The sequence below is a fragment of the Vulpes vulpes genome, chromosome 2 (assembly GCF_048418805.1).
Source record: "Vulpes vulpes isolate BD-2025 chromosome 2, VulVul3, whole genome shotgun sequence".
NCBI lineage: Eukaryota > Metazoa > Chordata > Mammalia > Carnivora > Canidae > Vulpes > Vulpes vulpes.
In genome coordinates this window covers 7,828,209-7,841,372 of record NC_132781.1, presented here as the reverse complement: position 1 = coordinate 7,841,372, position 13,164 = coordinate 7,828,209, and the positions used below count along the sequence as shown (strand labels likewise).

Here is a 13,164-nt window from a genome sequence, read left to right as displayed (position 1 = left end):
TGGGGAAGATACTCCACGAATAATTCGTGCAGGACCCCATCGGAACACAGATCGGCGAGAACGGGCATCGCTATAACTTCTGTACATTGAGTCCCCATGAGGCCTAGAGATTGCCTGAGCCTACACTCAGAGAAAAGATCAAATTAAAATACCTCCCGGAAACACGAAAGGACTGTTCCCCTCTTGAATCACTAAGGCAAAGACCTGTCGCCTGTTTCTCCCCGACTCATTCAGGAAAAAATTCTGTGCAAGAGGGGAGGCACCCCGTTCCCAGCATCTTTTTTGTGGTTTTAGTCTCCAAGTCTATGGTCTACAGAAGAAGTGGGGAAGGCAGGGGAGGCACACATTTTACAGCATGGGAATTTGATAAATTCAAAGGGATAGAATGGCATCCACCTCTCCTCATGCTACGTGGGCTTTAAATTAGCCAAATGCCCTGAGTGAACGAGTGATGATGATGAGGCAAGGAGGGGCAGTCCTATCCTGAGACTGGGAAATGGGGAGACGGAGGCACAAATGCCAGATGCTGTAACCCACATCAGCCCAGGCCCATCTGAGGGGTCCCTGTCTACTTGGCGATGCCTGGGAGACAAAGAGAAGGCCCTGTGAGCTCCCGTGTGGCAAGCCAGTGGTCTGGAGAACAACAGGAAAGGAAGGCACGGGGCCGAACACCAGCTCAGCCCTGTGCAATGCTGGGGTAAGTAATCTGGAAGGACAGAACACTGGCCATTTCGCTCATCGTTCCTCTGCCACCAGACCCAAGCCTATGCTGCCTAACTCAGCCCAGGGTCTGCAGGGAGCTTGCCTGAAAGAAGCCCAGCTCTACCTATCCGGATGGAAAGTTCACTCTCAGGGAAGAGCAGACTGGGACCCTCAGTGTCAGACTTCTTCGTCAACGCAGGGGCGAAGTTCAGTGCCAGGGCCGTCGGGGGGTCCTCTGCTGCACCCTGAAACAAGAAGCAGTGGCGTCACTGTAACACCCCCACTACCTTCACTCCCCAGACCCCTCCAGCTCAGAGCTGCCCAGGCAGCCTGCCAGTCTCTACCAGACGTGCCAGGGCTGGGCCAATGCCAGACCCAGATGTCAGGCCGGGCTGGCTCACAAGGATGACGACAAGCTTTCAGGTTGTAGAGCTTTTGGGATGATAAAAACTCTGAGATCTGAGGGTCAATCGATGCTGATCTGAGAAACGGGAAAAACACATACAGGGAAAGATGGGGCCCCATCCTGCGGACAAAGGACCCAAGGGACTCAGCCCTTGAACTGTCCGAAGAAGCCTACATGGCAGGTTCTCTCGGACAACAGCTGTGCTACCGGGACAAGGTCAACATTTGTAGGAACTGACCACCTTCACGTTTCTCATGAGATCCAAAAGAGAAAAGATCCAAACAAAGGTACCTCAAAAGAAGGAAACAATGACAGTCTCAGGGACCCAACATATTTGGAGTAAAGTCCAGATGGACCTTAAGACAGCCATGTGGCCCTTGTGCTTTGTCTGTAGCTAGTTAAGGAGACTGTCTTTGCATTAGGTAGGCAAAACTTTGTTTTTAAACATCCGCATGTTTAGTTAACAAATGGTTATAGACTGCCAACTTTGTGGCTACTTGGTGGACAAGACAAAGTCACCGCCTCTCATGGAGCCTATGTTCTGGGAGGAACAGATAAATGAATCCATAATGGGGCCAAGCTTCTCTTCCATGGAAACCCACTGACCCTGCTGACTGACTGCTTACTCAGGATCCCAAAGGAAATGAGGAAGATGGGTAAGCACCCCCAAAATGGCTTTCATCCTCCACTTTCATCCAAACATGCTGATGCTAGTTGCTAAGGGAAGGAAGGTGAGTAGATCACTTAAATGGGGAAAAAAAAAAAAAAACAGATACTTTCTGAAATCCAGGCGAAAATAGTTCCAAATAGAAGTTTCCATTTAAAATACATGTCTCTAGTACGGCAGAGAAGACTGGTGATCCAGTCCTTGTAATGTATCCGTTTATAAGCAACTACTAAAATTCTTGGTTAAGCCTCTTTCATGAAGGAAGTTTCATCAAAGTCATGCCTGGCTGTGTCTTACACACACACACACATGTACACACGCACACAGGCACGCACGTGCATGCACACACATTTGTTGTCCAATGTCACTGTGGATCAGGAGTAGAAAGAGAATCTAATAATTCAGGTATTTTAATTCATTATTTCTTTCCAACTACATGTTTGAAAATGAAAACACAAGCCCTTCTTCTCACGTCTTCCCATTTGTCCAATACATCGATACTGTCCCAATCGTTTTATTTGCAACATCCTCCATCACACATTAAAGAAGGGGGCCGGGGCACCTGGGTGGCTCAGTGGTTGAGCATCTGCTTTTGGCTCAGGTCGTGATCCCAGGGTCCTGGGATCGAGTCCCACATCACGCTCCCCACAGGGAGCCTGCTTCTCCCTCTGCCTGTGTTTCTGCCTCTCTCTGTGTCTCTCATGAATAAATGAATGAGATATTTTAAAAATAAATAAAATTAAAATAAAGAAGGGTGCCAACACCTCCTTGAACCTTGTTGTAAAGAGGGAGAAAAAAGCTTCATGGCCTTGTTTGAACTTCCCCCTCCTTTGGGTCCTCGGTCCCCTTATGGAGTCCCAGTGGCTGCAGGATCTCCCCTACTCTGTCCCTGGGAGGAGCACAAAGAGAGGCAGCCTGTCACACCATATCACAGTCAAGGTTGGCGGTACAGATGGACAGACTCGTGGGGACAGAAGGGGCTTTGAGGGGGCCAGTCTCTCCCCCTGTAGAAACTCCCTCTTGGCACCCCCGAGTGACAGCTGGTGCCTATGCTGTGCCATGGGCCAGCTAGTCACAGCTCTTTGTTTGTTTATATGCTTTAATTATTTCTAATTCTATGCCTCACGCTGACATCTGAGGAATTACTGCAGCAAGAAAAGACGTGTTTCACTACGTGATGGTGATTCGGCTGATTTTCCTTCCTTTGTCTTCCTTAATAATGTGATTTTTTTTTATAATGTGATTGATGCATAACTGGGGAAAGGATATGGAAAGAGAACCATTTCATTACAGCAGAAATGCCACAGCATGCAGACGCTCGATGTGGCTTATCTGGCCCATTTAGCAAGGTGCAGCTCGGAGAGACCTGGTTGTAACTGAGAACCTTGGTTTTTCGGCCTCAGTGATTCTGTGGCCCGGGGAGGGGCAGGGGCGGGGGACACTGGAGATGGGCACTTTATCTGTGCAGGGGTTGGGGAGGGGAATGGTACTGGAATCTAATGGGCAGAAGAGGGCTGGAGGCTGCTAAACATCCTAACTGCACAGGACAGCCCCCCCAACAAAGAGCAACCTGGACAAATGTCACCAGGCTGAGGCTGAGGAACACTTAGAATGATTTAGGATGCTCAGGGCCCCCAGAGCTCCACATCTTGTCAGGAACACTGGAAACTCACAGACCCTCTTTTTTTTTTACTGTGAAGATAAGAATTTTGCCACTTTTTCTAGGAAGACTGCCTTGCCTGCCTTTGTGTCTCTGGCAAATTCTTTATTTTTTTTTTTAAGATTTTATTTATTTATTCATGAGAGACACAGAGAGGGAGAGAGAGAGAGAGAGGCAGAGACACAGGCAGAGGGAGAAGCAGGCTCCATGTGGGGAGCCCGATGTGGGACTCGATCCCAGGTCTCCAGGATCACCCCCTGGGCCGAAGGCAGACGCTCAACTGCTGAGCCACCCAGGCGTCCCTCCTTTCACCATTTTATCCCACCTGCAACTTCACTTAGAAGGTGTCCTTCTAGGGGCACCTGGGGGCTCAGGCAGTTAAGTATCTGCCTTCAGCTCAGGTCATGATCTCAGGGTCCCAGGATGAAGCCCCTCTTTGGGTTCCCTGTTCAGCGGGGAGTCTGCTTCTTCCTCTCCCTCTGTTCTCTCTCTCTCTCAAATAAATAAATAAAATCTTAAAAAAGAAGAGGAAGAAGAAGAAGAAGAAGAAGAAGAAGAAGAAGAAGAAGCAGTAGTAGTAGTAGTAGTAGTCGTGGTCGTCGTCGTCGTCGTCGTCGTCATCCTTCGAAAAGCTAAACAAGGCACTTGACGGGATGAGCACTGGGTGTTATACTACATGTTGGCAAATCAAACTCCAATAAAAAAATATACAAAATAAATAAAAATTAAAAAAAAATAAATAAAAATAATAGCTAAACGAGGGCCCAGCATATCCCACCTGTCCCAGCCCCTCCATGAGCCCCACCCCACACCCAGCCTTCGAAGGCCTGGGGCCAGCTGTGCAGCAGGAGAGCCACCGGGGGCGTCCAGAGTGAAGCCGAGGATAGCTTCCACGGCCCATGCCTGGCAACGCTCCCCACGCGTCTCTGGGCCCAGACAGCGGCCGGCCTCCAGCGCTCCTTCCAGACTCGCTTCTGGGATTCTAACATCCCCCACCCTCTGCTCTCAAGGCTGATGAGGAAAACAAAAATAGAAATACATCCCTCGGAATTTCAAGGAATGGCCCCTGGGGGAGATGCTAATGCTGCTTTGGTGGCTTTATCATAACACCCGGGAAAGTGGGGGGAAAGTCAGGAAGCCCCTGTGGGACCATCCTGCAGGATATGACCCTACTCCTCACTCCCTGGAGCCCCGTCTGCTCCCCGAGTGCACACACTGCAGGTGGAGGGGGCACTGCTTTGAACACAACCTGGGCTGGTGCACCGGTGACCAAGACCCCAGGGAGAAATTCCTCCTCTGCACCCTCCTCTTGCTTTGCTGATGGCAACACAGCCCTCTTTACTTGGTGTTATCACCACCTTACATTTCTGGGACTTTTATTTTCTTTTTTAATCTTCTGCAAAGCTTTTCCATTCGTGTTCCCCACTGCATCCTTGCCAGCCCTCTTACCTCAGCAAGGTGAGAGCATGATCCCTTCAGGGCAGACATTTGACTAATGCAAGCTGCTCTTGACTCTCAACCATCAGAGGGGGATGGGTCCCCCTCCCCTCTCTCTGGCAGTTTCGCTTGTGCAGTTTGGGGTTGCTGTGTCACCAAACATCAAGGTGCCAGACATGCAGGCTCCTTCCCAAAGTACAAGATTGATTTCTTCTGCACCAGCCCCTCCCCCAAGTCCGCTTCCAGCTCTTCCCAGACCCTCCCCATCCCCACCCTCCCCTCCGAATCCAGTGTGGCCCCAAAAGCAGGGAGGGGGCTGCTGGGAGGCACCAGGCAATACCACCCAGGCCCATGGAACTTGAGACTGCTGTCTTCTTGCAACAGAATTATTATTAATTATTATTATTATTATTAATGGCTCAAAGCAAGTGTCTGGTTCAGAACAAACACAGCAATTTCCACCCACTCTGGAAGGGCTGTGCAAGGGGGCAGGAGCTGGAGAATAATTAGCACTTTCCAGAAGCAAAAGAGAAGGAATGGAGAAGAAAGGAGAGAAGGAAGAAATAAAATCGGGGGAGGGCGGAGGAAAGCAGCCCCACAATATGCCTGATATGACAATGTAAAGGCTTCAGAAGATAATACATATATCTCCTCTAGGAAATACAGTCCGGGTGCCACTCATCAGGGTGTGCAATGCCAGGCATGAGGGAGGACAACCACTGGTCACTGAAGTTTCTGGAGCCCCAGAGAAATGAGCCCCACAAGGCAAAGCCCAGGGCACAGCCAAGAGGCTGCAGTCGTGCCCAGAAGAAGAAGTCTATCTGGGCAAACGGAAACCCCCTGCTGACCCACAGCTGGACACATGCCACTGGGAGCTAAAGCCCAGCAGCCCCCAAAACTCATTGCAGGCAGTTTGACACATTTGCTCCAACTCCCAATGGCCAACGTCTGCGTGGTCCCCTGTCTCTGGCTCATCTCCCACCAGGATGTCAACCGCTCTGAATAACTGTCAGGGGAGAGCAAAGTAGGCCGCCCCGTGATACTCATGGGGCACACTGCCTGCCATGTTCATTCAGGCTGGGGGAGTCCTGGGGTGACTCTGAGCTACCCCAACCCCATGGAGTCCGGTCTCGTTAACTGAGGTTGGCAAGCCGGTCAGGGCTCTCAAATGACGAGTGAAGGGAAAGGTCGGAGGGGGATCCCTGGGTGGCGCAGTGGTTTGGCGCCTGCCTTTGGCCCAGGGCGCGATCCTGGAGACCCGGGATTGAATCCCACATCAGGCTCCCGGTGCATGGAGCCTGCTTCTCCCTCCGCCTGTGTCTCTGCCTCTCTCTCTCTCTCTCTCTGTGACTATCATAAATAAATAAAAATTAAAAAAAAAAAAAAAAAAAAAGGAAAGGTCGGAGGATTAATTAGTGCCCCTGCCAGCCACCCAGACACAGCTAAAGCGAGGCAGTGTTCCACCCAACGGAGAAGGGAACAAGGGTCCGAGAGAGGCTGCAGCCCCTCCCTGGGGACTCGGGGCGAGCTGATGCTAGGGCAGGTGCCTGGAGCCCCTGTGGGCTTTGCCTCCTCCCGCTGCCCAGCCTCTGCCTCCCATCATCCCCACTTAACCCAGACACACAAGGTGACGTTAAATAATTGATGCTGTTTTTATTACCGGGAAATTGCAGTCGTAATGACACTCGTAACACAATCTTAAATTATTCCACACAATGGAAAAAAAATTAAATGTCGCCCCTGATCGCCAGCCAGAATAGGGATGACACTTACATAATAGATGACCTTCTCTCCCAGGGAGCCCAGCAGCGGCCTGCTGCCCAGGACCTGGCTGGCCTAGGGTGACAAGTGGCTGGCCTCAAAGCAAACAGGGACACAGAATGGTAGAGACACTGAGGCAGAGGGTACAGTCCTGCCTCCGGCTCCTTCAGGCAGGATGCTGCTGTCTTTCCTACCTCAGTTTACCTATGTGTTCAGGGATCATAAGTCATAACCAGGAGCCTTAAAGACAAGAAGACACAGCTCAAAGTACTTGGCTCCTGCTGGTTTGCCCTGCCCGAGCACACTAGGGTGGTAACTCAGCTTCAGTCCTCTCTCCCTCTGGCAACAGCACAGCATCCCATCGATGGCCAGCAGGGCAGGTTTCCAAGCTGGATGCTAGATACCTTTAAAATCTTGGCTGAAGAAGACTGAGCTTCCTCCTCCAGGAAGCCTTTCTAAACAGACCCAGCCTAGTTTGGGTTAAAAATGCCTCCCTTGAAATAAGTCAATCGGAGAAGGACAAACATTAAATAAAGGGTCTCATTCATTTGGGGAATATAAAAAATAGTGAACGGGAATAAAGGGGAAAGGAGAGAAAATGAGTGGGAAATATCAGTGAGGGAGACAGAACATGAAGACTCCTAACTCTGGGAAATGAACAAGGGGTGGTGGAAAGGGAGGTAGGCAGGGGGTGGGGGTGACTGGGTGATGGGCACTGAGGGGGGCACTTGATGGGATGAGCACTGGGTGTTATGCTACATGTTGGCAAATTGAACTCCAATACAAAAAAAAAAAAAATTCCTCCCTCTCAGGACACCAGGGTAGCTCAATGGTTGAGTGCCTTTGGCTCAGGTTGTGGTTCTAGAGTCCCGAGATCAAGTCCCTCATTGAGTCCCACATCGGGCTCCCCCCGAGGAGCCTGCTTCTCCCTCTGCCTATGTCTGTGTGTGTGTCTCTCATGAATAAATAAATAAAATCTTTAAAAAAAAAAAGCCTTCCTCTCTGTGTGCCCCCTGGACATCCCACACATGCTCCTGTCACAACATTTACCAAACTGTGCACAGTAACTTGGAGCATCCTTGGCGACCTCAAGATCGTGGGATTCTCAAAGCAGGAGTCGTGTCTTCTGGCTCTCCCATCGGGGCTCAGTACAGGGCCAATGTTCACTAACTCCGTGAATCTCCCAAGAATGAAACAATACTACAAAAATCTCCAAAGTGAGGGGGCGGGGGGGATGTTGTGTGACAGACAACACAAAGACCCAGGTGACCACAAAACGTTTAGGTCTTGAGAGAGATGGAAGGGGGGATTCGTGTAGAATGAGAAAGAAAAGACTGGAAATATTCAAGGCAGTCTGGCTAATGGCAAGAAGTGGGGCTTCCCACTCACCTTCCCGCCTCTGCTTCTGCCTTCCTGATGATGATGTATGATCCTCAACATCAGCCCTGAGACCACGTAAGGGGGGGTAGCCCCCAATCCTATGGTTTGCCACCCAAAGGCTCCATGTCCACTCCCCTTCCTGGCAGGAAGGCTCAGAGCAGGACGGCCCAGCTCGCACCCCTTGAAGTTAAGACCTCTCCGCTCTGAAGCCCATGACCCCTTCCAAGGCCACATCTTCCACCTTCCTCCCCATGTCCTCCCTGACCTCAGCCCAGAGCTTCACGATGGCAGAAGTTAATTACGGACCTCTAGCTATATTTAAGCTATGGAAGTCTGCTATTGCTCAGACTATCTTTTTAGGGACAAGGCCTTCTCCTATTTCTGATGCCAAATTACTATCCATAATCAAGCCTATTTAATCATATAAAACAGATTTTAACGTACCGCACAGGCTCTGCAAAAAGACACAGCTCTCTGAAAGCCTGCAAAGACAGCCCTCCAATAGCTGGCCCAGGTAAGTGGCTCTGTGCTTGTGTTCCCAGGAGCCACGTCTTCTGTGAGCATGGCTGACAAAGCGATGGGGGTTGGCAGATTTTCCAAGCCGTTAAGTGTTTTCTTCTAACTCGCAATACAACTTTTCCTTAAAACAAAAATATAAATCTAAAGAAATGCAGATACCTAGGCATACTGAGGTATTTTCTTTGTAACCCTCAATGACTACCCATCACTTTTAACCTACTTCTCGGCCTACTCCTAGAATTCATTAAAATAGACCCATATGGGTGTATTTTACCCATATGGTGGTGATCCATACTGTGCCTTTTCTGGCTTCTCAACAGTCTGAGGACCCCCCCAGCTGGGCTTTCTCAAGCAACTCTTTCTTACCTATGTTCTCCTTTTGAAAGGTTTCAGATCTTACAGAAATCTGCTAAAAGATAAGACTTTTCTTTACAAGAAGAAGAGGAAGAGGAGGAGGAGGAGAAATGCATGTGTATCAGATACTTATTGCTTGGTAACAAAACACCCGAGAACTTAGTAGCTTAAAGCAATAATCATCATTGCTCATGAGTCTACAATCAATGGGGCACTGCTGCTGCTCTGCTGTCTAGGCTCAGTCAAGGTTGCCTGGACTCATGGCTCGCCCAGGGGTTGGATGGTCTAGGATGGCACATGCATCTGGCAGCCCACAGGCTGCTGGCCAGGAGTTGTCTGACTCTTGGCTGGGAAACACAGATTCTTCTCCATGTGGCTTGTCATCCTCTAGCACGCTACACCGGGCTTAATTCATATGGTGAATTCGGGGTTTCAAGGGCAGCGAGATAAGGCAACATCCAAAGTCAGGTGCTGTTCAAGTCTCTGCCTGGATCACATTTGCTACCATCCTATGGGCCTCAGTAAGTCCGTGACTACCGAAGGCGTGGATACATCTGCTGTACCTCTTGTTGGAAGGATGTAGTGTCAGGTTGTCAGAGTACGGATGACAACTGGGAGGAATCTGTGGCTGTTTTTGCAATTGACCACAGGACATGCACAGACACGTAAAATGTTGCACCCCTCAGGGAGCCCACAAACCGCATTGCAGCCCTGCATGGATCTAGCCTATACACAACTGCTCCAGATTAAACCCACAAATTCAGTCTCATTTGCCGAAAACAGTGCTTCTGTGATGGGGACCCAAGGACACATTCTCAGAGGTCTTAAAGTTTTATATAAAAAATTTTTAATTTTGTGTTTTCGCTTCAATGATAATCTACAAAAAAAATAATAATACCAACAATCTAAATCACTAAGGTAACAACCCCGCTAGACCCAAATCCTACTGCCTGACTTCAGTGCCTTTGTTTGCATTTATGTTTACGGCCCAGTTGGTACCAAGCAGTACCGCTCCTGTCATTGAGGGCTAATTGCCGAGCACAGATTCAATAGACAAATTATGTGTTTGAGCCAAGCTTAGGTCAAATGACTTCATGGAATTCTGTACAGATGATAGAGGCTTCCAAGTGGTTCTAGGACAGCAGCCGGAGAGCAGACTCCATCCAGTGGCTTTTGCTGGACACGTGTGCCTGAACCAGTGTTAGATAAAGCAACTCTGTTTGCACAAAACGTCTTGTCGTTGTACCATGCTCCGCTTCTGCCCTCTTATATTATCATATATATATATCATATGCGATCCTCCGTATCTTCTTGGGATGTAGACTGACAGGCAGCAATACTCCCCCCCGCCCCCGCAATGGGCCAAACTTCCCCACCACTAAAATTCACATGTCAAAGTCCTAACCCTCCAGTGCCCCCAGGATGGGACTCTATCAAAGGTAAGATCTTTAAAGAGGTAATTAAATGAAAATGAAGTATGTTGGGTTGGGATGTAATGTAATTTGACTGGTGTTCTTATAAGAGAAGGAAATCTGGGCACAGACACATGTACAGAGAAGACCATGTGAAGACACATGGGGAAGATGCCGAGCGACACGCCGAGGGGAGAAGCCTGGGATGGATCCTTCCCGCGGGGCCCTCAGAAGGAGCCAACCCTGCCAATACCTTCACTGTCTGGGACTTCCAGCTTCCAGAACTTCCAGCTTCCAGAACTAGCCAGTTCTGTAAGCTATTCATCTTCTATTGTCTAAGCTGCCCCCTCTGTGGTTATTTTGTTATGGCAGAGTCCAAGTGAACTCCCCAGTCCCCGCATTTTACATTTGAGGAAACCAAGTCATAAAAGCTAATGACTTACCCAACACTGCACCATTTGTCAGAGGCAAAAGAGGGATTTGAACCCAGGACTTCTGACTTCAAGTCTTACCTCCTCCTACCACCAGGCTGTGGTCAAGGCAACGTACTGAGGCAACATACCCTTCCAGAAGCGACCCCACCACCACTCACTCCACGTGGGGGTGTGGGAATGTGTACACGCTAGGTACAACATCGTATGAGAGTTGTCTGAGCGTGGTGTTCACAGGGGGGTGATCGGGACCATGTGGTTTCTCCAGGCCTGCCACAGTCCCAGAGATACGGAACCACAGACTTCCACTTGTTGGCTCACACAGGACGGCCAGGGAACCCTCACGTCACAGGTACAGAGAAAAGGAAACTAAAGTGAGAGCTTCTGAGGTGACAGCCCAACCTCATAATAACTGGGTCTCCAGGCAACAAGAACCTAGAAGTCTTATTGCTGGGAAAGATGGCCTAAAATGGAAAGTAAGACACAGAGGAGGGTCATCAGAAGGGGCAGGGGTGCCCTCGGCGCCGTGCTGGGGGTACTGATCTATCGCACACCCATTCAGGGGATCAGAGATGCAGGCACCAGCTCTGACAGACCAGGAGAGGAAGAGTGGGGTTGAGACCCTGACACAGCTTTTGTGTTCTTGTTCATGTCCAGGGCTCCCCCCACATCCCAGTGGGGGAAGGACAGAGAGGAGGCAGGGATGGGCGGTGGTGGGGCGCCTGGGTGTGGGGAGGCATCCAGCCCCACTCAGCAGCATCAGGTCCTGGGGGGATCTTGACCACCAAGGTCTGGAAGCTTCCAATCATTTCTGAAAATAGTCTGTGTGCCTCTCAGTGATTGTGTCTCCGAGGCTGAGACACAACAGCTTCCTAAACAGGACTGTGGCCAGGGTGTACGGCCCAGAGGAAGCCAGTTGGGAAAGGTGGAATCAGGCGGCCCAAGGAGGGTAGAAAGGGGAGGGGTATTTTGGGTGAGGGTGGCCATTTTGAGCATTTTTATGCTAAGGAAACAGTGTGCAAATGGTATGCAAACCACTTCAAAAGAGAAGCTCTGGCTTTGAAGAACAGACTTGATTTTTTTTTTTTTTTTTAATGGGGCTTTATCCCAGGCATCACTCCGTTTGGAGCAGAATTAATTATTCAACGTTATCTGGGCTTGATGAGCACTTGGCAGCTGAAAATGTACCAAAGCTGCCTCCGTCTAAGGAATGATTTTCCGCTTCCTGCTGTGGGGAGGTGAAGACCCGCATCTTCCCCCCTTCTTTCTTTGCTAAGCCTAAATTCCAAAGCAAACACCCAAGGGGAGACCCACAGACTGCTTGTATGAGGTTGCCACTGCTGCGCAAAACACCACCCATTTGGGGGCTGTGAGCATCTGTCATTTCCTATCTTGGTTTCCAGAGGTCAAGAAAAACTGGGTCCTTGGCTCAGGGTCTCATGGGCTGAAATCAAAGCCACGCTCTCATCAGAGGCTTGGGACTGTCTTCCAAAGACACTGGTCATTGGCAGGATTCAGTTTTGTGTTGATGAAGAACCGAGGTCTGCCTTTACTTACGGGCTGTTGTCTAGGGACTGCTCCCGGGGATACTCGTCACCGGCAGGTCCTTGCCATGCGGCCCCCAACTGTAGGCTATTCACAGCATGGCTGTGTTTCTTCAAGGCCAGCTCAAATCTCTCTGGCCTCAGGAAGTCCTGCTTTTGAGGGCTCCCCTGATCAGCTCAGGCCCACTCAGAGTAACCTCCCTTTTGATGAACTCAAAGTCAACTGATGGATACCCAGAGCAGTAACCCAACTGGGATGAAACCCCAAGGAGGACAGGGGATTCTCCAGAGTGCACACCAGGGCCTGCAACTCTCAGGGATTGTCTTCTACCCACCACATGCTCAAAGTACAAAACTCTTTGCTCAGACATGTCTTTCATCCTGAGATTTCTAGTCCAAATTTCCCCTTTGATGCCTAAACTGGGAGCCATATGCTACGGACAAGATCTAGCATTCCACCAATTCTTTGTAACACAAACTTTCCATCAAAGTCCTAACCTCACCGCATATAGAGTCTTCTAACTCAGTAAACCATGGCAAGTGGAAGAAGTGGCCCATGAAAGTCCAAAGGTAAGCCTGGTAGTGGTGCCCCTCTGAGGAGAAGAGTAGCTTGCACAGCTCTGCGGCGATTTAAAAAGGGCAAAGACGGGTGTCCAGGTGGCTCCGCTGGTTAAGTATCTGCCTTCAGCTCAGGTCATGATCTCCTGGAATCGAGCCCCACATCAGGCTCCCTGTTCAGTGGGGAGTCTGCTTCTCCCTCTGCCTCTCTCTCTCAAATAAATAAATAAAATCTTAAAAAAGAAAGGACAGGGATCCCTGGGTGGCGCAGCGGTTTGGCGCCTGCCTTTGGCCCAGGGCGCGATCCTGGAGACCCGGGATCGAATCCCACGT

At 49.9% G+C, this 13,164-nt stretch overlaps 1 protein-coding gene across 8 annotated transcripts in view; it reads right to left on the bottom strand.

The window, feature by feature from the left end:
• SLC39A11 (solute carrier family 39 member 11) overlaps positions 1-13,164 on the bottom strand; it is a 410,439-nt gene that overhangs the window by 230,638 nt on the left and 166,637 nt on the right. For 5 of the 8 annotated variants that reach the window (XM_072746722.1, XM_072746723.1, XM_072746721.1 and 2 more), the window contains one exon: positions 806-947. In XM_072746722.1, coding sequence (XP_072602823.1) covers positions 806-947 — 142 coding nt within the window. The remainder of the gene's footprint in view (positions 1-805; positions 948-13,164) is intronic. The other 3 variants (XM_072746726.1, XM_025999666.2, XM_072746724.1) reach the window with 1 other exon arrangement.